Source organism: Dendrobium catenatum, unplaced genomic scaffold (genome assembly GCF_001605985.2).
Source record: "Dendrobium catenatum unplaced genomic scaffold, ASM160598v2 fragScaff_scaffold_1220, whole genome shotgun sequence".
In the NCBI taxonomy this organism is placed as follows: Eukaryota; Viridiplantae; Streptophyta; class Magnoliopsida; order Asparagales; family Orchidaceae; genus Dendrobium; species Dendrobium catenatum.
Genome location: NW_021319682.1, coordinates 13,829,239 through 13,856,095, shown reverse-complemented (window position 1 = coordinate 13,856,095; position 26,857 = coordinate 13,829,239). Strand labels below are relative to the sequence as shown.

Here is a 26,857-nt window from a genome sequence, read left to right as displayed (position 1 = left end):
TTTTCTAAATTTTTTAATTAATTTTTTATTTCTTTTAGCGAAAAATGTAAATAACTTAGCACTGAAAAAACTTTAATGTGTAACTTTTTTTTATGTTATAGAGATTAAGATTATGAACGTTTTAAATACTTTTTGAAAAAAATTTATTAGGTATTTTGGAATTTGTGTTATTTTAATTGAACATAAAATAATCTGAACACTGAAAAATACCGTAGCATAATTAAAGTCTTAAAATAATATTTTACACAATTCTTCATAAATTTGTTATGTTTTGAAAGAGTGAAATTTGGTTCAATAAGAATTTTGTTGCTTACCATTATAAAAAATATTGTACAATTCTGATACATGTTCAATTATATATTAACTGTCATAATGCGATGAAAAATGTGCATATGTGATTAAAAAATATCTGCTAGGAGATATAAGGGGTTAGAATCCTTTGAGATTATTTCTATAATCAGAATATGTGACATGAACTACTTTATGATATGAATTGTTCTATGATATGAATTTCAATTTATTTATATGCTTAGCATTTTTTTTAAATATTTGGGCTATGCTCTTATTATCTTATATGTTTTTTATAGTCATAACAAGTTTATTTTTCAATTTTGTAGCTTCTGTTTGACAGTAATATATATATATATGTATATATATATATATATGTATATATATATATATATTCAATTCATTTATAAAAATTTATAAAACATTAAAAATACCTAGTTTAATATTCAGATAAAACAATTAAATAATATGTAATTATAAATTAATTACATATTATTAAAAATAATTCTGAAAATCATTTTTCATATTTTAAATATACAAAATAATTTTCCGTTTTATTAAATACATAAAATTCATTTCGGTATTTATTTACTTCTCTAATCAATTTTTATTCACTCTCATTCAACTAAATTAAATATTAATTAAAGTTCTTTTTCATAAATTCGTCTATTAAAAAAATTATCCAATTGAAATATAAAATCAAATTTCCCACTATTATTTCTCTTTTTTATTTCGTCTTGACCTCATTGACGGGCTGCCGCCGGGAACTTGAGATACAAAGGTGGGCGGGTGTTGGCTAGTCCAACTACTCCTCCAAACTCCGCAAGGAAAAGCCGACACCGACGAGCGATGGGGATTATTCCGACCAACCACCGCCGGCGTTGGTCGGGGCTTTTACCGCTCTTCGCCGTTGTCATAGTCGTCGGCGAGGTCGCCTTCCTCGGACACCTCGACATGGTAAAGAATGCCGCGATGGTTCAAAACTGGACCAACTCCTTCAACTTCCCTTCCTCTTCCTCTTCATCTTCCTCCTCTCGCTCGACGCGGCACGTTCTCCAGCAGGCGGAGGAAGAAGGCTGGTGCCGGGAGTGGTTAGAGAAGGAGGATAATGTTTCTTATGCTCGGAATTTCGAGAAGGATCCGGTCTTGGTGGATGGCTCGGACCAGGTAAGTGTTATCCACTTTTATCCTTGTTTGATCTCCGTTTGAACTTAATTTACTGGGAATTAGTCATGTTTGGGACCTATTTAAGATCTCCTTGGAGAGAACTAGTATTTTTGGGCCTTTTTGCAGCTGTTTATTAGGTTTCGTATTTCCCTTCGGATTTCGATTTTGTGCCATATTCGAATGTACATTGGTACTGAATAAATCTTCTGATTTGGAAGTTTGCGAGGGGGATTTTGACTCATAGCCCTCTATTTTTTGGTACAATGAGATGTACGGCTTTAAAATTCTTCAAGGAAAATGCACAACAGTTGCTTAGGAGATCTTTGAAAGCTTATTCAGTTCATTATAAAGGGATGGGCTGAGGTGAAATGGCTATTGATCATACCCTGACCAACTTGGCACCGGCTGGGAGGCGAGGGTGATGTGGAACAAAGTCAGTTGCATACATCTTGAAATTTACATATAGTTGGAGCTAATACCTCATCTATAGCTCCCATCAATCTAAGCAATACAGAATATTGTTGAAATATTTACATCTTCATCCATAAGCCAATCTTGATCATCTCAGAAACATATGGATACACAATAACGAGAACACAAATCGGACTGATCTGTAAGATTTGAAAAGTCTAACCAGCTTTACTTTCGTTAGATTTAAACATCAGCAGCATTCTTACCATAATCTTTACCCCCATAACCCCAGCACTGAAGAACGGCCTTGTTGAAAAAATGAGCAGGCATTGCAACCTAAAAGAAGGCAAATTTATTAACAGTTCCATTAAATACGTTGGGAGCATGTCTGAACAATCGAACTAAGGCTTGGCAGCCAATAAAACAAGTTTTTTTTTTTGGGGATCAGATCCACAGAATAAAGAGCATAGTATTTAGATACTCTCACGATGCAGTAGTGGCTTATCATATCAGCAATCATATCTATAATTATTATAAAAGTTGCTTTAGGATTCCATTGATAAGTCTGGTGTTTTAGGTCTACCTTGCATAATTGTAGGACTAGGGGTGAGCAAGAGGGGAATCACCTGTCCTTGGCCAACTCAATTCTCTAACAACAGAGGTGTGCGAGATTCACCACAGTTGGTAGGCTGCCAACTGCCAAGCCCAAAAGAGAGGGGAGGAGGAAAAAAGATAAGAGAGGGAAGGAGCCAGAGGGGTTACAACTCAAATCATGAGGCTCCTTTGCAGCAAGTTTTGATGTTCTGAAAATCTTTTTCATGGGCATTGAGTGTTTGATGTCTTGTTCACCATTACTTCCTTATGATCTCACTTTAATTTAAGGTTTGCATCTGTTGGTCATCAGAATTACTACTTCCTCTCTCCTCTCATTGTGTATTGTGGAGGTAAGGTTTGCATTCGACGTTATTTCTATTTAGGCTTGTCTAGTTTGGTTGCTCAATTCTATCATTTTTATTTTTACAAAAGACGCCCATTAAATTCTTTTTCTTTCAAATTAATTTTTTATAAATTCCAAAAAAAACTTTTGAATTATTAATAATGAAACCCTTGTAATTAAGCATACCTTGTCTACAAATTCTACATGGGATGCCTTGTGAAGTTATAAAATCACAGTTAGTGTTATAATCATTTTCTTATTAAATCAAAATTTAGAAAATTATGAAAAACCTGCAAACAAATTTTTATTTGCTTAGCTTTGGTAATATTGAGTTAGAAAAAACTGATTAGCAAAATTTGACCTGTTTTGACAATATGTTTCACCTGTTTTGACCCGTTCTATTAAAGGTAATTGTACATTTATTTTACTCATTAGCAAAATTTTTATTTTAAATACATCCAAATCTACTTGATTATTTTGTTTACTTGTGTTTAAGAAGTTAAGTGTTGATTATTTTTAGTATTGTATTAAAACTCAGCACTAAAAAAAAAAAAAAAAAACTCAGCACTATAACATAAGCCTTATAAAAATGAAATTTTAGTCTTGTATACGTCGGGCCTATCACAAGTTGACTTATGTCAACCATGATACAAATTTTAACCAACAAATTCTATCCCCTTACCTTCTTGAGACACAATTGTACCGATTCCTATAGTTGAAGCATCTATCTCCACCTAAAAATGTCTAACACTAGGGTTGTGCAAAGTTTGTTTTTGATGTTGCTAAAACTTTGTTGTTGTTCTTTGTTCTAGAGGGGGACTTTCTATTTTAAACTGTCGGTGAGAGGTACGATTATGATACTGAAATTGGGAATGAAGCGACGATAAAAGTTGGTGAACCATAGAAACTTGTATGCTCGTAATTGAATGGCTTCCACTTTCTGTGGATCCGCTTGGATGCTTTTAGCACTAATAACAAAATCCAAAACATGCACTATATGAGCAAAAAAGTTAAATTTGGTGAGATTGATATACAATATTTTTTTCCTTTGAATGCCAAAAGTAGTTGGGATTGGTGTAAATGTTCTATTTGTGAATAACTGAAAATGAGTACATCTTTATGATAAATATCAAAATTTACCAAGGAAATTTTTTAGTATCACATTTGTTATGCACAGAAAGGTACTTGATGCATTGGAAAGATTAAAATGAATTGCCCAACGTTCATAGAGTCCTTTGTGAGTTTTAAAAGAAGTCTTTTGATCATCTTTTCGAATCCAAAATTGATGGCATTCTCTTCAAAGCTCTAGTTTAGAAAAAAAAAGTTGCAGTCCAATCTTTCAACATAATTTCTAGCCGCGACATTGGAAACTTGTATTAAATTGTAATTTTATTGAGTGCACAATTGTCATGCACTTTCATTAGTTGCAGTCTTTTTTTTTGGAATAGTTAGTGTGTGAATGTGTGTCTGTTGAGTTTCTTTAGAAGGTCATTCATGATATATTATGGATTTGATGTTCCCGTGGCCTCATCCTATAGCGTGGTAGATTCGGTAGAGTCAATCTCAAAACTAAATCAATCTACTATTGAATTGATCTTAGGGGTGGTCATTGTTCTTGGAACTCTGGTGGGTTGACATCAGCAAATTGCTTTAGCTTCTTGACTCTTAGACTCTCACTAATAGGGAATGCGTTCTTCTGTTAGCTGTATAATGAATTTATTGGAACTATAAGAATTGCACATTCAGTGTTAGAATACTTTTAGAACACTTCTACAAGGTTGGAGTTGGTAACAATTTCATTTTCTTTCCCATCCAATATAAAATGTGGGTGTTAAGCATGACAATCGTAGCTTGCTGCTATATCAAATTGCTTAGGATGAATTAACTATTGACCTCAATATTAGTTTTGGGGTCGAGTCAATTGCGCATGATGAGTTTCAAAAGCAAAAGAGCGCCATGCCACATAAAACTCGTCCGACTTGTGTCAACCGAAAACTCAAATCACCGAAATAGCTTCCGTTTGCGAAACAAACAATACTAAGGTGTTCGAGACAACTGAAACAACTAAGATCGACACCCATATTAGCCAGAGTTGTCAATCAACAAAAAATTAAAATTTTGCGCATGCGAATCAAGATGATATTGATGTGAGTGATGGTGATTGTAATTTGACAGACGAATCGAAACATGGTTAATTAAAAAAAGATATATATCAATTTTATATTGAAATGAATTACAAATAATAATTAAAAAAGATAGAAGAAATACAAAATAAATAAAAATACCTAAATCTAAATAACCTAAGCATAAACTCCTCATTTCTCTTTGTTGACCGCTCACACCACTCAAGCACAGCACTTCCTCACGTGCCCCTCTCCCTCTCGATTTCTTCTCTCTCATGTGACCCCGCGCCCCTCTCCCTCTCGTTTAGGAGAAACGAGGGGTTTATGTTTAGGTTATTTAGATTTAGGTATTTTTATTTCTTCTCTTTTTTTAGAATTATTATTTGTAATTAATTTCAAATATAAAATTGTTATAAATTTTTTAGTTAACTATGTATCAATTTGCCTGTCAAATTGCAGTTGTTGTCGAGCATATCAATATTGTCTTGATCTGTGCACGTGAAATTTTAATTTTTTGCTTATCGATAACCCCAGCTAATATGTGTGTCGATCTTAGCTATTTCAGTTGTTTTGAACACCCTGATGCTGTTCATTTCACAAACGGAGGCCATTTCAGCACATTGGGTTTTTAGTTGACTCACGTCGTGCAGGTTTCAGGCGGCATGGCGCTCTTTTGCTTTTAAAATTCACCATGTGTTGTTGACTTTACCCCGACACTAGTATTGAGATCAACCAATGATTTGATAAGCATCACATAAAAAAATTGCCAATAGGAAATGTGATTTTACATATATTCGAGACAAGGACATTAATTCCCTTAGAAATACCATTATTTTCTTAAGGTTGCATCTTCTTTGCCATTTTCAATTGAAGATCCTTAACTACACTACTAGAGATTATATTCTATGCATCCACTATCCACCAGAAGATCGAAGAACTTATTGACTAATATTGTTGGAAAAATAACATGACATTTCGAGGCCACTGGCTATCGGGGAGCTAATATCACCTTTTCATATACTAAGAATTCTCCTTTTTCAGTTGAAACATCTTTAACTTTGGCAACACTGAGGGGCGATATAGGTTGGTTTCCATTATCTTGTTTCCCATCCATTAATTGAATTTGTTGCCGACTTGGATTTTAGTCAAATCGATGATTAGGTTGAAAACTATGGAAACACTTAGATGAACTTGCTTTTCTGTAGATATTGTCGAGATTGTATCAAACTCTTGTTTGTATTTTCAGCTTCGGGAGACTATTGACATACGTAAAGGGGGATTAATATGCGGGAACCTTGAGAACATCTTTGATATTAAAGACAGAGCATTTGCTTGTAAATAGAGGGAAGAAAATGCCACTTAATAATTGTTTCATCCTTTTGGAGCTATTTATATGGCTTCACACTTCTCGATGTCATGATTGAGTCAATTGAAGCACCATGCCCTAGCACCACCCCCTTTGAGCTTGTAAGGTCCCCCTTTGAGCTTGTAAGTTACATATTTAACCTGTCACTAGTGAGGGAGTTTCTTTTTTCAGTCAAGATAATCCTCAATGTAATTCTCATCAAAGAATGGTATATCAATTTTTACTTGAAATCTCAAAGTGATTTCTCTTGACTCTGTTGCAGTCTTGGTTTATGGTTCAACTGTAATGTTCAATATCCAAATTAGATTCAGAATAAGTAGTGTGTCAGTGGGGATAACAAACTCAGTCATAATCAAGAAACTTTATATGAGTTGGTAGATTAGGTCTTTGGGAACACTAAAGATCCCTATTTACCACTGCAACTTTTCTAGGTATCGGTATGATTGTTGGGTTTGCTAGTTTGGTGCTAGAGAGAGTGCCACATCCTTGAACACTGAAGCTCTCTTTGAATTTCAATATTAAATTGCTGGAAGTTGGTCCTGAAAACCTCTAGCCTCAGTTCGAGCATTAATTGGCCTTCACGCCGGGATGTTGCGATCATTATCGCCAATTTGGCTCTTACCGTCACCTGCATGGATGATCTTTGATACCAATATGGCATAGTAGCCTGTAAGGAGAAAAACTAACAGAACAGAGGAGGATAATCTTTTTGTTTCTAGTCCCTTTAGGAAATCAATATATCAATAATCCTCCACTATCATTCAATTGGGATACTTATATAGCCAAGTTCCACAAGCTACTAAAGAAAAAAACAACTAAACTAGGCTATATGCTAATAACAGTGGTTAATGCTAACTAATATAAGCAAAGTAGGGAAAAACTAGAAATAGAGACTTGATATAGTTTTGATGAGTTGTATCAGCAGTACTATTGTGTATAATTTTATGATAGTTATTTGAATGAATTACTGGAGTTGTATCTGCAAGAAAGCTCATGTTTTTATGCCTTCTATGTATATTTTATAGTATTAAGTGGTATGCATGTAAATCTCCCTATTTTATATTATTCTCTACAACTGTGCTGAACAAATTTGTGCATCTATCCTAGTAGTATCAATTGCAGTGATTTATTTTGTATTTTCCTCTTCCTGCACTTTCATATATATGAAAAACAAGCTTTCTGATTTCAATATTTTAAGGATGTTTATTTGTAGTAGTGAACAGGCATCTCACTTCTTTGTATCCACTATTTGAGAGAGGTGAATACCGTAATTAATCAGTCTTTGGTTTAATCATTATAATGATGTTAGACGCAAGAGGTTTGTTCAGTTTCAACGAACTAGTCTTTTAAGTTATGAGTCACTCTCTCCCAGTGATATTTTCTTATGCTAGGGATGCTGCAATACTATATATTTGGAGTATGTAATAGCTGTGATTTGGCGTATAGCTATTAATGTAAACTAATCAATCTTTGGAAGGCATTTTCCTCTTTGAATTGGAGTGAAAGCTTTCTTCCTTTATTTTTGACATACTTTCTCACTTTATCATATTGTTTTTAGGATTGGAGTTCATGCACCGTGGGGTGTAAGTTTGGATTTCTAACTAACAAAATACCTGATGCCGTATTTGGACTATCCTCAAATCCCGCAACAGCAACTCTTCACCGATCCATGGAATCTTCTCAATACTATGTGGAAAACGATATTTATCATGCACGACGGTGGGTAAGCACGATTTAATTGCTTTTCTTTTCTGTGCTCTTCTTTATAGGGGTTGGCCATGGTTTAACAAAAAATAACTCCAAAATGAAATAACTAAAGTATTGGTTCCTTTTTGATTTGTGACTTATATAGATTGATGAATTTGTTTTGATTTAGATTTAAGGTTTTAGAAAATAAAAATATTTGAATCTAACCAAACTATGCTAGCATGGTATTTTTTTATCCATATAATAAAAAAAGCAAATCATTAGTCTTAATTTATTACCTATAAAATATGTTTTTCACTTGTGATAGTTCTGAACAATAATAAGAATTATAGAAAGATAAAATTAAGAAGATGTAATATAGTAATTTATTCCTTTCACCGTTAATATTAAATAGCATAATATAAATACAGAGATGAGTAAGGGTCACTGATACAAGAAAGGTAATTTCACAATTGCGATCAAGATTAAATGAATAGTTTTTCCCATGGTTGACAAGAGCTGAAGGAGGAAGCGGCTGCTATAAATCGAATTACACAGTGACAGTGGTAATGAGTATATGAATGGCCGTCCAGATAAGGACCATTATGCTGAGTGATGGTTCTTGTTTGGTAGCTTATCATTTGATATCATCTTCCCGCAGGTTGACAATTCATTCATGAATGTTCAACTTGCTTCTTAAGGTAATGAATTGAGTTGTTGTAAGAGATTTGTTAAACACATCAACAATTTGGTCTTGAGTTGCTATATGACATCTTTTGATTTCTGGCAATTACTTATAAAGTGATAATCTATTTTGATGTGCTTGATTCTGTCGTAAAATATTGAATTGTTTCCAAGAACAAGAGAGAAGACGTTGCCGCATTAGAGTGTAGTAGGTTGATCGGTGGGGGACGGGAAAGTAGGTTGATGACATAACCATATGATATATGCGGCAGCCATAGCAAGAGCTCTTTACTTCTTTTTTTGTGGAGGACCTAGCCGCCATCATTTTTTTTACAATGTAGAAGGAGATTAGAGTGGTGCCTAGGAAGGCCCAATAGACGAATGTTGAGTTTCAGTTAGTAGGATCGCCTTTTCAATCCAAGTCAGAGTAAGCGTAAGTCTAAATTATCTCTTTAAATGGGAAGCCTGAGTTGCATTTCCCCTTTAATATATATGTAACCTTTTGAGGAGCTAAAAATGAATGTTAAGCAACTTGTGATGTATTGGTAAATGTAGTTGATTGCAATGAAGATGTTGGGTCTTGTAGTCGTCAAGTATTGTAGTACTTGGTGGGATTAGAAATGATGTTGTATGATTTTTGGTGCTGAGAGTTTTGATCGAAATATGATTACGGCATATGTGCAGTTTGACATATCAGCTCTATGTAGTATTTCACCAGCATATTTAGCTTGACTAAGATGAAATCTTGTTGATGTTTGGTGGATTTGAATGCTAAGAAAGTATAAAATGGAATCTAGATTTTTCATAATGACCATTTGGTGGAGATTGTTGATCAGTTTGTGGATGGTTGCTAGATTGCTTTCTGTAAGCAATGTATCATTTACGTAGACAAGAAAATAGGTGTAGTCATTTTTGGAGAAGTAGGGATGGGTCTGTCTTACTTGTATGAAACTTGAGTCGATGTAGGTGGGAGGGGAGAGTGGAAAATTTTTGATGTTGTAGTAGGGGTGTCAATATTTGACACGACCCGAAAACCCGACTCGAATCCGACACGAAAATTTTGGGGTCGGGTTAAAGATTTCTACCCGTTTTAAAAGGGGGTCGGGTCCGGGTTGACCCGGAAACCCGATATTGGCCCGTACTGATTCGGAAACGGAAACCAAGGTCCGAGTCAGCTCCGCGATACGAGACTCCACGTCATCTCGCATCGCGTCAGAACTGTGGATCGTCGTCTCGTCTCGTCAAGTCGCATACCGGGCGCGCCATCGCGTTTCTCCAACCAGACAACCAGGTCGAGGCGTCCGCGCGCGTCATCCCTCGGTTCCGCCATCGGCTGTCCACATAGTTTCCCTTCGGCGTTCGCTGGCTCGACGGCCCGTCGCTGGCTCGAAGTCATGTCTGCCACTGCCGATGGCCGACGGAACTCCTGATCCATCGTTGTTTAGTCCCGTTCCGACGTTCTTTCGTCCTTTCCAACGTCTGTCGAGTCCGTTTCGTCCGCAGTTGCCGTTGTTCTGTGCTGTCGCCCTCTGATTCGTCCCATCAAAAATGATTTAGCGGGTCGTGTCGAGTTGACCCGAACCCGAAGCGGGTCATTTTCGGTCAGAAAAACTGACCCGTTTGCAAAAATGGGTCGGGTTCGGGTTTACCCGAATAATGTCGGGTCAGTTCCGGGGTCGACCCGAACCCGACCCGTGACCCGAAATTGACACCCCTAGTTGTAGATGACTTTCATAAGAGGTTATTCGTGATTTGGATTTTGAGGATCTACAAATCCAGGTGGTTCGTTCATATGGATTGTTTATTGTAATTTGACATGCTAAAATGCATTAGATATTTCCAATTGCATAATTGGCGAATCATGAGTTGAGGGAATTGTAAGTAGAACATGAATAGTAGACATTTGTGCCAGACTGAAAGTTGTGTTAATATATCACATGTACTTGCTTATAGCCTTGAGAAACCTACCTGATATTTGGACATGATGGGAGATGTACATTTTCCTTGTGTTGGTTTCAACACATTTGTATCCTTTATAGTTTGTGGCGTAACAAAGAAAGACACGTTGTGGATCTTGTTATGAGTTTTTGTGGAGATTGATGTTGCAACCATGGGTAACATATACAACAAATGGCTTTAGGGTGTATATATGCAGGAGGCCTGTTGTATAGGAGTTGATATGGAAGTTTATTTATAGATAGAATGTAGCTATGAGAGTGTCAAAACAAATGGTGATTGTCAAATTAGCATCAAACATCAAAGTTCAGACAGTTTCAATTATATGTTGATGTTTGCATTCAACTATGCCATTTTGTTCAGACATGTATGAAATATTGTATTGGTTGACATTTGACAATATCTCATTGGGCTAGATGGTTTTGAATATTTTTATTGGTGTATTTGCCACCACCATCAGGATAAAGTATTTTGATGGATGTGTTGTGTTGGTTTTCAGTCATTATTCTTGAAATGTATGAATTGGTTGTTTTGGATATATATTTTATAGAATAAACCCTAAAAAATGAGAGAAATCTTCTACAAACAAACCATTGTATTGATATCCTTGATTTGTGATACTCGGGGAAGGACCTCTTACATCATTGTGATTGAATTCTAAATGAGAGCAACTAGCAGTAGTAGATATAGAAAAGGAAGTTTATGACTTTTTGCAATAGAATATGAAGAGCAGTGTGCTGATTTTAGCTAGGTAGCTTGAATTTTCAGATGAGTAGGGAGTTATTGTTGAATTGAAATTAGGTGTGACCAAGATGTTGATGCCAGATTGGGAAGTCAGGTTGAGTTGATAGAAGAGCGAGGTGGTTAGAATTGATGAGTGGAGTTGCGACAGATTAATTGGGTTAATAAAGAAGAGCCCGATTGACTGTCAAATCATTGATTTGATATCTAGAGCTATCAAAAGAGATTGCAGAAGGATTATCATTGGTCAGTTTATTTATAGATAGGAGATTGTGAGTGATGTTTGATATGTAGAATAGATTAGAGAGGTTAAGTGTACCATATGTAGGGCTGTCAACAAATGACCCGACCCGAAAACCCGACCCAAAAAATTCGGGTTCGGGTCGACCCGTTTAATAAGCAGGTCGGGTTCGGGTTTTACTTTTGGACCCGTATAACAATCGGGTTGGGTTCGGGTCAACCCGGTAACCCGATTACGACCCGACGACAACCCGCGTTAAAGTTTAAATAATGTCGAGTAGTCTAGCGGTCGAGCCATCGAGGGCCATCGAGCGGATCGGCGGATAAGTTATTAGGGATTTCTCATTTCTCAGTTAGGGTTTCGTTTCTCTATCTCCGACTCCCATCTCCGATTCTCTCGCTTCTTGCCTTCCTCCAGAAGTCCAGAGTCCAGGGCTCCAGCCTCCAGGCCGTTCGCATCTTTGGCTTGGTCTGTAAGACTGTAATCACTAGTCAGTGAACTCATTACTTTTGAATAAGTTTGGTTTCGTTTTTTTAGGAGTATTTTGGCATTTTGCTGAGTTTTGGTTTCTGATTGACTGATCTACGATTCTACAGATCTACTATTCTACGAATCTACATTATTTCTACTCTTCCTTTATTTCACAATTTATCAATCTGGAAGTTAGGGTTTGCAGTTTTTGTTGATTAGGGTTTGCAGTTTGATGTTTTTGACATTTGGTTTTGGACCTTTAAGGTCTTCTGTAACTTCTGTCTAGCACCGTTTATCATATTCTTTTGGCATCTCATATGTCGGCAATCGGCATGCCGTCTGCGACTCTGCGCCTCTGCGGGTTGGGACTCGGGACTGGGGAAATATGGTTTTCAACTTTTCATTTATATTTCCATTATTTTGCCATTATAGTGACTCTGCGCCTCTGCGGGTTGGGACTCGGGACTGGGGAAACTTCTATTTTCATTATTTTGCCATTCCAGTTAGGCTATGAGCCTTTAAGCCTATGAATCTTTGATTAATTGATTATGTTTCCCTGCTGTTTCTTGTCTTCTGAAATAGTGATTAGTGAAAACTGAATAGACTAATACTATCATAGATTCATAGTTCCGATTATGTTTCCCTGTTGTTTTCTTGTCCTCTTTAATATTTCGTAAGTAAGTGTTTTTTACTTTTTTTGGTGTTTAGATGGAGGGTTCTAATACAATTGTTGACAGTAATCCTCTCGAGCAAAATGAGGAAGAGCCTATTGATAATGACGTTGAATGTGACAGTGATGAGTATAACAATGTGGATGTGGGTGAGGACCGTGAGGTTGGTGATAATGCAATTCAAAATGAACAAATAAATAAATAAAAAGAGGAGGTTGACCTCTACTATTTGGGGACATTATGAAATGTTGCCAGTTGGTAATGATGGCAAACAACGTTGCAAATGTAAGAAATGTGGGTCAACTTACTTATCTGATAGTAAAAATGGAACAGGTAATTTGAGACGTCACATTCAGAACTGTAAGAAGCGGGACTCCCATGATATTGGTCAACTTATTCTTCAAAGTAACGCAAGCACTTCTATTTCTATGGTTGAAAATAAGTTTGATTATCATGAATTTCGTTGCTTGTTTACTGCATGCATAGTTAAGCATGACTTACCTTTTCAGTGTGTGGAATGGTCTGGTGTTAGAACATTACTTCGATACTTGCGTCCTGATTTACAAATTGTATCCAGAAATACAGCACGAAATGACTGTAAGAAATTGTTCATTAAGGAGAAAGCTCAGATACAAGCCCTTCTATGTACTTGTAAGAGTAGAGTTTCCTTAACTTCTGATTTGTGAACTTCCATTAACACTGATGGTTTTATTTGCTTAACTGCACATTTCATTGACAATAATTGGCGGTTACAGAAGAAGATTATAAGTTTTGATTATATGCCACCCCCCATGATGTTTTAGCATTATTTGAGAAACTTCAATAGCTTTTGATTGATTGGAAACTTGATAGTAAGCTTTTCAGTATTACTCTAGATAATGCTTCAGCGAATACTGTCTCAATTGATTTTCTAAGAAATCATTTGAATTTGCAAAATGCACTAATATGCAATGGTGAATTCTTCCACATGCGATGTTGCGCACATATAGTAAATCTTATTGTGCAGGAAGGTTTGAAGGATATAGATTCCTCCGTTATAAAATTTAAAAAATCTGTATGCTCAATTTGTAATCTTGGAGGGCAAATTTTTAAAATTGTTGCAGACTAGCAAATGATGCTTCAATTTTCACTAGGTTTATTCTGAGCCGAAGGCCCTAAAGTAGTAAAGCCTAAGCCGGTGAAGCGATGATTCACTGATTCCTTAACCAGTTGAGCTTGAGGCTTGACTTGACTCTTGAGCTTGTAGATTTTACTTAATTTTGTTGCAGACTTGCAGCCTTGCAGGTTCATTAATACTTCATGCCTTGATGCCTTGATGGTTCAAAGTTCAAACTTCAAAGTTCAAAGAAGCTAATTACTTGAGTTACTGAGTCTTGACTCTTGAGGCTTGAGTGCTTGACGGCTTGAGCAATGACTCCAATGAGCAACAGGCCAAGTGGCCAACAGCCATGTGCCCATGTCAGCCAACAACAACTCTGGTTGTGACTTGTGAATTGTGATTTACTATTTTTTAAATTTTTTTGTGTATTTGCAAATTGTAAATTGTAAATTTGTAATCATACTATCAATCTATTATCTATCATTGTTTATTTCAATATTTGTATTTTGTATTTGTAAATTATAAATTTAAAAATTGTAATGTATCTTGTATTATAGAAATTTAAAAATTGTAATGTATCTTGTATTATCTTGTATTCAATATTTGTATCTTGTATTATTTAAAAACTGTATTCATTTATTATTTCATTGCTTTTTTTGTTTATTAGTCATATAATTTCTGCAATTTTTCTGCTTAACATTTTTTTCCCAAAAAAATTTGGGTTGGCGGGTCGGGTCAACCCGACCCGTGATTAACCAGGGTCAGGTCCGGGTTCTGCTATTGGACCCGTATAGTTAAACGGGTCGGGTCAGCTCGGGTTCGACCCGAACCCGACCCGGTAACCCGAATTGACAGCCCTAACCATATGGCATAGGAAGAATGTCATATCCAACATGAGATATGGGAATGGTTTATCTATCCTTGAGAGCAACATTCTGATTATTTTTATATAGGCTTGCCTAGTAGAGTTTTTTTTGGATTTGATGTGAGATGCAAGGTGGTTCTCAAGTCTATGTACCAATCATAATTTGATGGGAGGAGGTGTCACATATTTTTTTCTTATTGTGTTGATGGTTAATGCTCAGGTCACATTAGCTCCCGAGAGCTGTATAATCAAATATGGCATGAAATAGTTGTGGTGGAGTTTTTGCTATCTCGATTAGGGTTGTAGGTGAGTTGCCTTGTTAAGAGAATCTAGTTGAAGCTCCCACCCCTGTTGTGTCCTCTAGTGGCATAATTGATCGCAAATTGCCTTTCATCCTTTTCCTAATGTATTAAGAAGAGCAAATAGAGGTTTGTCAATGGTTGTAGAGTGCATTTCCTTTTATGTTTTATTGGCAATAGTTGTCTCCTTACTATAAAGTATTAAGAGTAGGTCACCAATCTAATTTGCTAAAGTTTTGTCCAATGGCGATTTTAAATGTCTGATAGGAGGAGAGAAGGCTGTATGGGGGTAGGGGTGTCAAAACTTGACCCACCCGAAACTCGACCTGGACCCGACTTGAAAAATTCTGGGTTTGGGTCACCCGTTTGTCATACGAGTCGGGTTCGGGTTCAAAATTCCGACCCATTTTTAAAATTGGGTTGGGTTCGGGTTGACCCGACAACTCGAAATCAACTCGGGTTTTACCCGCGAGTTCGATTCCGGTTTGGCTTCTCTCATGTCCGCACTAGTCCTGTGTTGGCATCACTTTCGGGTCCGCGTCTGGTGTCCCTCTCGATCGCTCAGACCCGCGTCTGGACCGTTCGATGACTAGTGTCCCGCTCGGCTACTCGGGTCTACCGTCTGTGTCCGATGTCCCATGTCATTGAGTCAGTCCGAGTCTGATGTCCCGCTCGCCGCTCGAGTCTGCGTCCATATCCGACGTTGACCGCATTTGGTGATGATGAATGGGTGATCCTGTTCCTGCACTTCGCAGCATGCTAGGGCTTGATCCATTCCAGGACCATGCAGCACCGGTGAAGAGTGAGCTACCCAGCGAGTGGAAAGCCCTATGTAGATCTTGTTCCTGCACTTCGCAGCATGCTACGCGGTCTCCGCATGCAAAACCGGGTTTGTAGGTCAGGCCGGGTCAACTTAGTAACCTGCACTGGTCGGGTCTGGGTTGGACTTTCAGAGAGATATTAGGTCATGGTTTTGTTGTTTATTGTTATATGATGGAGTTCATTTTTTAATTTTGAATAATGCGGAAGTGATTGCTAGATTGCAGTCTCCTTCAATCATTGCCCAAATCTCGATGAATGAATATAGTTAGGACATGTGAAATAATTGAATAGATACTAGCAGAGTTATTTGGATCACTGAGCGTCCATATATTGAAACGAGGGTTAGGAGGGATGGTGCCATCTTTAGTGCTGAGTTGTCTGCTTGATTTTGTAGTTGAGCCATCAACATACCTATCAAAGCCATTTTGCCTTGAACAACTTTTAGACTTGAGAGTGCCATGTAGGATGGTTGTCGGCAATTAACTGTAGATTGTAGATTGATAATATTCTTGATATTTAACATCAAGAACTTGAGTTTGGATGTTATGGAGATTCCTCTTACTTTGAGAGGAATAGGATTATCAGTGATGGGTTCATTGGTGGTGGAGTCAGATAGGGCCATGGGGGGATCAATAAAATTAGTAAGATGTTTGTGACGCCAGAGCTATCCGCATTTTATTTCTGCACTCTTCATCTCATCTATTATGTAGCCCTTGTATAGCTTAATTTGTGTTGTTTTGATTTTTGTGTCTTGTTACCTATAGCCGCACCTAGCATTGTATATAAATACAGATAAGGCTCTAATAAAAAGAGGTTGTTAGCCCATTAATGTGCAATTCTCTTTTAGAGAGTCATTGTTCTGAATCTTAAATTTCATTTAGGTGGTGATTTTGTCCTGAGACCGTGTCATAGAGCTGGGCTTGTTTCCCTTCCGTGGGAGGTGCTCCTTGTGGCTCATTCCATGTAGCTTTTCAATTTTTTCTTCAGGGATCGGTGTTCGGTGGTATCAGAGATAGCAATATGCTGCCTCGAAAAATTCAGCAAAGAGAGCTACAAGAAGTGCTGATTGAAGATCTATAGTGAGAGATACAACAACTGCAGCATAGATTGGCCTGATTTGAACAATGAGAGGCTACAAAAAGGTAAGAAAGAGATGAAAACATCAACCCCTTCCATCAAGATCCTTCAAGCGATGTAGAAGAAAATCATCGCCAGAATTACACGCAACACGGGGTGGTTCAAGCGACTGTGGAGTCAAGAATTATTTACCTGAGTTTGATGGGCGAATGGATCTCGCTGAATTCTTGAATTGAGTACATACGATAGAACAAATTCTTGATTTCAAAAAGATTTCGCCTGATCGAATCGTCAAGCTAGTGGCCATTAAGCTAAAAAAGTGTGTGTCGTTGTGGTGGGAGAATCTAAAGCGAAATTGGAATCGAGAAGGTAGGAGCAAAATCACCACTTGGACCAAAATGAAGAAGGAACTACACCACAAATATCTTCCGGAGCAATACCGTCAAGACCCATTCTTGAAGTTCCACTGATTGCAACAGAATAATCTCACACTGGAAGAATACATTGCTAAGTTTGAGCAATTGTCCCTACAATGCGATGTCCCTACAATGCGATCTGATGGAACCTGAAGAAAATGCAATTTTGTGTTTCTTGGGAGGCTTACATGCTTCTATAGCCAATGTGGTGCAATTGCAAAAATATTGGATGCTATGTTATTAATTTAGTATTAGAAGTAGAGAAGCAACAAGGTACGAGAAAGATATTTCAAGGCAAATTTTCTAACTGCGAAGACGAAGGGAGCTAGAGCGGCTTCAAGAAGATGACAACCGGACTTGGATCACAAAACAAAGAAGATACATGTTCGCATAACAACGAGCGAAGTTCGTCAGGAGGGTTATGTACGCCGTTTGGTGGAAATGGATTTCCGGCGCAAAAATGCTTCAAATGCCACGGGTTTGGGCATATAGTGTCAGAATGCCCAAATCGCTGAGTAGTCACTCTTATAGAGGATTTCGAACACAAACCTGAAGTTGTTGTAGAACAAGAATTGCTTGAATCTGACCAACCCCAAGAAACTATTATCATTTCCACTAAGGAAAGGGAATTTGTTGGTCCTCCAAAGGCTACTAAATTCTCAAAAAGGAGTAGGTCAGGGACACAATATTTTTAAAACAAGGTGCACTGTAGAAGGGAAGGTATGCCACATGATTATTGATAGTGGAAGCTATGAGAATGTGGTTTCCACCACAATGGTGGAAAAACTCAAATTACCCATAGAAAATCATCCCAAATTATATACTTTGTCTTGGATTAAGAAGGATAATGAGGTGCAAATAGCCAAATGTTGTTTATTCAACTTTTCCACTGGAACCTTTGATGAACAAGTTTGGTGCAATGTGGTGCCGATGGATGCTTGTCACTTTCTCTTGGGCAGACCATGGGAGTTTGATTGGAAAACCATCCATGATGGCGAAACCAATACCTATTCATTTAAACATCAAGGCAAGCAAATTGTTTTGGTACCATTACCGGGAGATCACGGACCCAAGTCGGATCAACAGCTGCTAACACGGTTTCTATTCTTGGAGGCCTTACGAGAAGTAGAATAAGGATATCTTCTAGTCTTATTTTGAGTCAAATGAGACTTCCTACAAGAACAAATATGTTGTTTAGAAGCTCTTGAATGAATACTTGGATGTTTTAACAGATAACATTCCAGTGGTTTTACCTCCTAAGCGAGAAATTGAACACGTTATAGATTTTGTGCCTTGATCTGTAATTCCCAACCGCCTCTCCTATAGGTTGAGACCGGATGAGCAGACTAAATTAACAGGACAAGTCGAGGAGCTCATAGCCAAAGGCTTTGTGAGGCCTAGTATTAGTCCCTATGCTGTTCCGGCATTACTGGTGCCAAAAAAAAGATGGGAGGCATAGGATGTGCATTGACAACAAAATCACCGTAAAATACATATTTCCTATCCCACACATAAATGACATAATTGATCAATTATATGGTGCGACGATATTCTCTAAAATTAATCTACGCAGTGGGTGTCATCAAATACGATTGAGACCCGGTGATGAGTGGAAGACTGCATTCAAAACCTTCATCAACATGAAGTTTTCTACTAGTGGATGGTTATGCCTTTCGGGCTCACCAACACGCCAAGTACTTTTATGCGAATAATAAATCATATCCTACCACTTTTTTATTCAAATTCATGGTAGTCTATTTCGATGATATTCTCATATGCAGTCATGATCTCGCAGAACATCAACAGCATCTTCGTCAAATCTTGAACCTTTTACAAGAACAACTTTTTGCAAATGAGCTGAAGTGACATTTCGCAACGAGGCTATCGAATTTCAAATGCGGGTCTAGAGGCTGGTCGGTCCAAGGTAGAAGCAATACGCAGCTGGCCCATTCCACAATCCTTCATAGACACCCGACAGTTCCATGGGCTTGCTTTGTTTTATAGAAGGTTTATTCAGATGTTCAGCTCTATGGTTGTTTCGATGACCAAAATCTTGCGAGCAGAATGATTCCATTGGACAGAAGATGCACAAGTGAGCTTTGATTCCCTTAAGCAATAGTTGATGGCTGCACCTACCTTGGTGTTGCCAAATTTTACGCAAGTTTTTGAGGTTGAATGTGATGCCTCGAATGTGGGCATTGGTGCAGTACTTAGTCAAGGTGAACACCCTGTTGCTTTTTTCTGCGAAAAATTAAATGATGTCCGCCGAAGATACTCCACCTACGATAAGGAATTTTACGCAATAGTTCGAGCTTTACATCATTGGAGTCTTTTGCTTTTTAGCTAATGAATTCATACTTTTTTCTAATCATGAAGTACTTTGTTTTCTTAATCATCAAAAGAAATTGAAAGCTAGGCATGCCATGTGATCTGAATTTTTATCTGCCTTCCACTACGTCATCAGGCATAAATCAGGCCATTGTAAACAAATAGTTGATGCTCTCAGCTGGCGACACCTCCTTCTACAGGTTTTGCAAACTAATGTTATAGAGTTTGAAAACTAAAGGAACTATACCCTAATGATGCAAATTTTAAAAATATTTGGAGTAGATGTCAAGATGGTATGTCCCATCTCTTCCATATTTAATTATTTGTTTTTCAACAACCGCCTATGCCTTCCTAACTGTTCTACCCGGTTGACATTGATAGCTGAGTACCATGAGGGAGGCTTATCTGGTCACTTTGATAGAGAAAGACACTCTCCCTATTAGCATAAAATTTTTATTGGCCTCTACTTCAAAGTGACGTTGGAAGGTATGTTAAAAGTTACTGTATTTGCAGACAAACGAAGGCAACAAGCACCAATGCAGGACTGTACTTCCTACTTCCTGTGTATAATACTCCGTGGGTGGATGTCAGTCTTGACTTTGTGGTGGGACTTCCTCGAACCCAAAGAAACAAGATTCCATTATGGTAGTGGTCGACCGATTCTCCAAGATGGTACAGTTTGTTCCATGTAATAGAACTCTTCATGCTACGCATATTGTAGATTTGTATTTTCATGAGATCGTTCGATAACATGGTATTCTAAAAATAATTAATTTTGATCGAAGTTCTTAAGCCACTTTAGGAAGACCCTTTAGGGAAAATTAGGAACTCACCTACAATATTGTTAGTTTGTACACCCCCAAACCGATGGGCAAACAGAAACCGTCAACCACAGCTTAGGTAATTTATTGCGTTGCTTTGTCGGAAAGAATGTTCGTCAGTGGGATTTGATTTTAGCTCAGATTGAATTTGCCTTCAATCGGTCACCCAATCGGTCCACTATGCAAAGTCCCTTTGAGGTTGTATATGTAGCAATCCGATTACTCCTCTTGATTTGATACCTTTCCTTTAGTCAACCAAATTTAGCTTGGATGTTGTACAACGCAAGTTGGAGATTTAACAATTACATAAGCAGGTCCAAGAGGCATAGAAAAACAAAATAGTAAGTATTAAATACAAGCCTACAAGTTACGGAAAAGAGTCAAATTTAAAGAAGTCGATCTTGTGTGGATTTGATTAAGGAGAGAATGTTTTTCTCCAGGAGCCTTCAGTAAATCTAAACCCAAGGCCGACAGACCTTTTAGAATAAATAGAAAAATCAATGACAATGCATATCAAATCGATCTCCACGGTGACTGTAATGTATCAACTACTTTCAATGTGGCTAATTTAACTCCCCATTATGATCTCGGCGCTTCTCCCACCTTGGAAGAATGATCTCGGCGCTTCTCTCACCATGAAAATAAAGATTTTTTTTTTATTGGCGTATTAGTAAAACTGAAGTTAGAGAGGCTTTAAAGAAAATGAAGTGTGGAAAAGCTGTTGGACCTGATGATATTCTAATAGAGATGTGGAAATGCTTATGAGATAAAGGAATTTCTTTGCTTACTAAACGTTTTAATACTGTTTTGAAGACTAAAAAGATGCCAGATGAGTGGAGAATGAGTGTGCTAATTCTTATTTTTAAGAATAAAGGTGATGCACAAGAGTGTGTGAATTATAGAGGAATTAAGTTAATGTATTATACTTTAAAACTATGGGAGCGAGTTATAGAGCATAGGTTGCTGTGTGATACTAATGTTTCTCAAAATCAATTTGGATTCATGCCGGGTAGGTCTACTATGGAAGTCATACATTTATTGAGAGGTTTGATGGAGAAATATAGAGAGAATAAGGAGGATCTACATATGATATTTATTGATATAGAGAAAGCATATGATAAAATTCCAAGAGAAGTGTTATGGAGAGTTCTTGAAAAGAAAGGAGTTAATAATGCTTATGTTCAAATTTAATATTTTTTTTCACTTTACGCAATTTTTGGATTTTGAGGCTTACGCCTCAAAATGGCTTGAGGCTTACGCCTCGCCTCACAAAAGAAAAATGCTTCAATACCCAATTGCGTAATTTTAAACCTTGAAGTGTGCAACAACCGGTTAATGCTTAACAATTCAACCTGTGATCAAGGCCAGCAGTGTCCGTGCAGTGGAAGTTTTGTCAAGAGTGATGGCGGGCAGTTGGCCATTTTGTTCTAGAAACCACCCTTCAAGTAGAGAAGAGGAATTCTATTTTTTCCCTCTTTATTTTTATGGGGTTAAAAGTTTTTTTTTTATTATTTTTTTTATTTTCCATTGCCAATTAGTTTAATAAGTTTTCTTGACCGCTATTTATCTGTGAAATGTTGCATTGATTTAAGAATTTTATAGAAATTGATTGATCTCATACATTGGTGATAGGAGAGGGTACAGTATCATAATGACAACCAGTCTCTCCTCAGATGTTCCAGTTGGCTATTTTTCATGGGCTGAATATGATATAATGGCACCGATGCAACCCAAGACTGCAGGAGGGCTTGCAGCTGCCTTCATTTCAAATTGTGGTGCACATAATTTCCGTTTGCAGGCTCTTGAAATGCTGGAGAAATTGGGTATAAAAATAGATTCATATGGAGGCTGCCATCGAAATCGTGATGGTAATGGTATGTGTAGACTTTGAGCCACTCGGCTTCCAGATTCACTAGTCGTTTTTTTAAAATGAAATTTGAACCTATGTTTTTTTCAAGCCAAAAAAACCAGGAAAGCAGTTACGTATATATTCTTGTACGATACAGTTAACAGGAAAACAACTAAGTGTTTTTGGCCTCCCTAATGTCCGTTATAATCAACCCAGGCCATACCTGTATGAAATTTAACTAGCTTGTTTTTAATTTCTGTCTTTGTTGAGGTATGAAAGAAGCACTTATTAGAAAGTTCAATTTTATCTGATTTGCTGTTGAACACCAGTTATGTTTCGTTTGGGGTGGCTTTTTTAATGCTTTCTAAAGCAGTTTTTTAGTACAAATTTTTCTAGTTCAGAATATTTTTATACTAAAAAGCTGCTTTAGTTCCACTCCATTGTATGATTTTTAACTGCAAATTAGGCCGTGGTCTGAAAATCATACAAATATATCTCCATCTACTCATGGCTGTTTTGGAACAGTGGATAAGTTGGAAACTCTGAAGCGGTACAAGTTCAGCTTGGCCTTTGAAAATTCCAATGAGGATGACTATGTCACAGAAAAATTCTTCCAGTCCCTTGTTGCTGGTATGCTTTGCAATGCTTGATCAGCTTGATTGTATGTTGATCATTTTGTAAATCATGTGCAGCATGAGTTTTCTGTTGTTTTATATTACTGGATTTCTTTGTGTGAAAGATTCTATATTATGAGGCTTGGTTTCTTTCAATTAATATCTCTCTATTTTCTAAAGCATTTTTTTGTTTCCTTCTTCCTTTCTATAATTTTGCAGGAGCAATACCAGTTGTTGTTGGTGCTCCGAACATTCAAGACTTTGCTCCGTCTCCTAATTCTATTTTGCATATTAGAGAACTTGGTGATGTCACCTCAGTTGCTGAAACTATGAAATACCTTGCGGAAAACCCTACTGCTTATAATAAGACATTGAGGTAATGTTATTTTTTATTGTATTTTCCGTAGCCATCTTAATCTTAAGCATTACGTTTTACTGAGCAACTTGCCCTTTTAAGCTTACTCTTGACTTCCCATGCTCTTCCTCATTGTCATTAGTACCCTAACCAATATTGCTTGTTATAAGACATGGAGTTAATTCATTCATTTATGGAAGGAGATCATCATCAAGAGTGGAATTTTTTTTTTTTTTTTTAATTGAAGGCAGCATAATTTTAAACATCATGACAACAACTGCATGGTTCCCAACTCTTTCCAAATGGGCTTGGCTGATTTGTGTAAACATAGTAACATATATGGGACACCCTCTCCTCTCCATCCACCTCTCATGAATGTTTCACTGAAAGTATGAATGGTGATTTAAAGTCTATGATCCAACTATATCTTATTTTCAAATAATTTGTGAAGAGAATCAATTGGTTAAGGAGTCAAATATGAAATTCAATCGGCCATGAATTCCTTAAGTGATCGCCCCCTCCCTCCATGAAATTTTTTATGTTTGGAAGGTTATACATAAGGTGTCAATTATAATAGAAATCAAACTTGGTCGATGGAGTATTGCTTGTATGCAATGTGATATGTAGAACTTGGTGGCTCTCTCTTTCGTCAAGATTCTAGCAAGTCTTCTATAAAAAATATTTTTATAATCTTACATATTATTTTTATGAATGATATCCACTATCTTACACAGCTCACCTTGATCTGTTGGTTGGGAGCGTAGAGTATCAAATAAGAGGTCCTGAGTTCGAGTCTTGTATATGCAATGTGTGTGTCTTCCTTAATTGGCCGAAATGTCTCAAAAAAAAAAATCCACCATCTTCTTTATTGATATCTTTGTTATGTTGTCGTGGGTGACTCTCCTTTCATCTTCATTATTTTTATTACCATCTTCAAGTTTAATTGTATAAACTACCTCTCCTATAGTCATGGACTTCTCATTTTAATTCTCTGCCATGGACTTCTCTAACTTATTATGACACAACCAATTTTTTTTTATGGCAAGCAATCGGTGCTGCTATATTCATTCAATAACACGGCAGTTTGTGCATGGATCTTTTTTTTTTTCCTTCTCTTCTTTCCACTTTGCCTATTTTTCAACAAACATTTTTTATTTAATTTTAATAGCTTTATAATATTCCTGAACACTTGATGCACTTTTGCCTTACAGTTGGAAGTTTGATGGCCCTTCTGATTCGTTCAAGGCTCTTGTAGACATGGCAGCTGTGCATTCATCTTGCAGGCTTTGTGTTCATATAGCAACCAGCATTCACGAGAAGGAAGAGGCCTCATCAGCCAGATTTCAGAAGCGACCATGCAAATGTAGCAGTAAGATGGGCACTTTATACCATTTATATGTGAGGGAGAGAGGCCGGTTCAACATGGAATCTATTTTCCTCAGGTACATATTGCACTTTTCATATTTGAATTCTATTTTTATGTTCCAGATTGCAATTTTGTTATTTTGTTCACTCGTAAATTTCAACTTTCAAATCATTTTGCTTCTTTATGAATTTGATTTTAATTTTTTAAATAAATGGAGACGTTACCTCCATTAATTTCCACTTGAATTTGATTTACATTATAAGATTAGAGAGCTGCCTTAGTTGGTTTGGTCACATTAAACGAAGGCCTTCCGATGACCCGGTTAGGAAAGTTGATGTATTAGATTTAACTTATGTTAAGAAAGATAGAGGTAGACCTAAAAATATTTGGTTAAAAAATATTGGAAATGATCATTCTTTATTAGATTTAAATGAGAATTTGACTTTTAACATGACACAACGACGAAAAAGAATTCATGTAGCCGACCCCACATAGTGGGACAAAGGCTTGATGTTGTTGTCTTGTTGTAATTTGATTTACATGTATTAATTTCCCACTCGCACAAGCAAGGCTTTGTTTGGGACTATTTTCTCACTAATTTTAAAAGCAGCTTTCTACTAAGAAAATTTTTGTACTAAAAACTGTTTCTAAAAGCAGCAGCCTAAAATTCAAGCATGAAAAAGCATTTGTTCTTGCTTTTTAGCTCATATTTTTAATTATCATTTGATGAATTTGGCAGTTCTCAGCATTTGACCTTAGAAGCATTAGAGTTTGCTGTGCTGAGAAAATTCAAGTCGCTGAATCACTTACCTATCTGGAAAAGCGAGAGGCCAGAGAGTTTAAGGGGAGGAGATGAACTAAGAGTATACAGAATATATCCAGTTGGTCTTTCTCAAAGGCAAGCTCTGTACAGCTTCAGCTTTGAGAGCAGCTCTGCACTACGGAAGCACATTGAGACTCACCCTTGCAGCAAGTTCGAAGTCATTTTTGTATGACCATATTATCTGTAATTATTTTTATTTAGAATTTATATATATTGCATTCAAAATTTTATCATTTATATATTTAACATTTAAATTTCATGATTTATATAAAACAAAACCGCCGCGAACGGCATGGGGAAGTCCTAGCAGATCTCACTGGAAGGGCGATGAGATTAGTGGCGTGTGAAAGATAGCGAAGAAGGTGAATGTAAGTGTTGTTTTTATGTTTTTTTTTTTCTTAAGTTTTGAGTGATTGTGTAAATGTTGAAGTTTAAGTGTTAAATATGTAAATGGTAGAATTTTGGGTTCTACGTATGTTGATCTTCCCGCTCTTTTTCTTTTTTATCATTTTGAATTTTGAGTGTTAAAATATGAAGAGGTTGCTTATGTATTTATTTATCTAATAATCCAACAAAATATATGGATTAAAAATTATATTTTATTTCAAATGAAATAATATTAGTGATATTTTTTATGAGATTTAAATATTTGATGTTTTATAAATAATATAAATATGTTGTATACTAAGCTTTTTATCTCATTATATGGGATTCACTACAATAATAACAGCAAGCCATTGTCCCACTATGTGGGGTTGGTTACATGAATGTTTCTCCATTGTCTATTAAGAATAAAATTTTAATTTAAATATAATAAAAAACGACCATTTATAATATTTCTTAATCAAATTCTTTAAAGTTTATTTCTATTTTTCTTAACATTGGTGAAATTTAATATATCTAATCTCTCTAATCTTATTTGCCATTGGAGTTACTCCAACATTTTCACTTATAAGTTCATTGCACATTCTTTCTAATATATATATAATTTTGCTCTTTCTAATATATCTAATCCTAAGCATTTTCATCTTTTTAACATTTAATTTTATTTTATGCTGGTCTTTAAATGGCCAATACTCTACGTAAAGTATTGCAAGTCTCACAACCATCTTATAGATATGGACAAGGCTTGAATTCAATATTTTGATAATAATTCTTATAGTTTTTATCAATTAAATAGCTTTTCACATAACCATTTATGAATTTGGCCTTCACTCAGAGAGATTATTTTGTGCGGTGTTTGAACGCGTTCGGATGTCAGTTTGGATCTGCCATGTCATTCAATGCACTGTGTATTGGGTGACGTAGCGCATCCGGATTGACCTCCGGATGTTTTTTTTCGGATACTGCACGTAATAACTTTTTTCTGAAGTGGACTTCC

General features: G+C 36.6%; 1 protein-coding gene across 1 annotated transcript; it reads left to right on the top strand.

The window, feature by feature from the left end:
* The first annotated feature begins 1,000 nt into the window (after positions 1–1,000).
* Positions 1,001–25,967, top strand: LOC110100572 (glycoprotein 3-alpha-L-fucosyltransferase A). Its single transcript, XM_020828141.2, has 7 exons — positions 1,001–1,455; positions 7,851–8,011; positions 22,102–22,343; positions 22,844–22,948; positions 23,152–23,308; positions 24,499–24,729; positions 25,393–25,967. The coding sequence occupies exons 1-7, from the start codon at positions 1,138–1,140 to the stop codon at positions 25,646–25,648; spliced, it is 1,470 nt and encodes a 489-aa protein (XP_020683800.1). The 5' UTR covers positions 1,001–1,137; the 3' UTR covers positions 25,649–25,967.
* The last annotated feature ends 890 nt before the right edge of the window (positions 25,968–26,857 follow it).

What these genes read in the sequence shown, in the direction of transcription:
- LOC110100572 (XM_020828141.2), top strand. Translation starts at nt 1,138, where the DNA reads ATGGGGATTATTCCGACCAACCACCGCCGGCGTTGGTCGGGGCTTTTA. An exon ending in GATATTTATCATGCACGACG is followed by an intron (nt 8,012 to 22,101) that starts GTGGGTAAGCAC and finishes CATTGGTGATAG; the next exon opens with GAGAGGGTACAGTATCATAA. An exon ending in GCTTATAATAAGACATTGAG is followed by an intron (nt 23,309 to 24,498) that starts GTAATGTTATTT and finishes TTTGCCTTACAG; the next exon opens with TTGGAAGTTTGATGGCCCTT.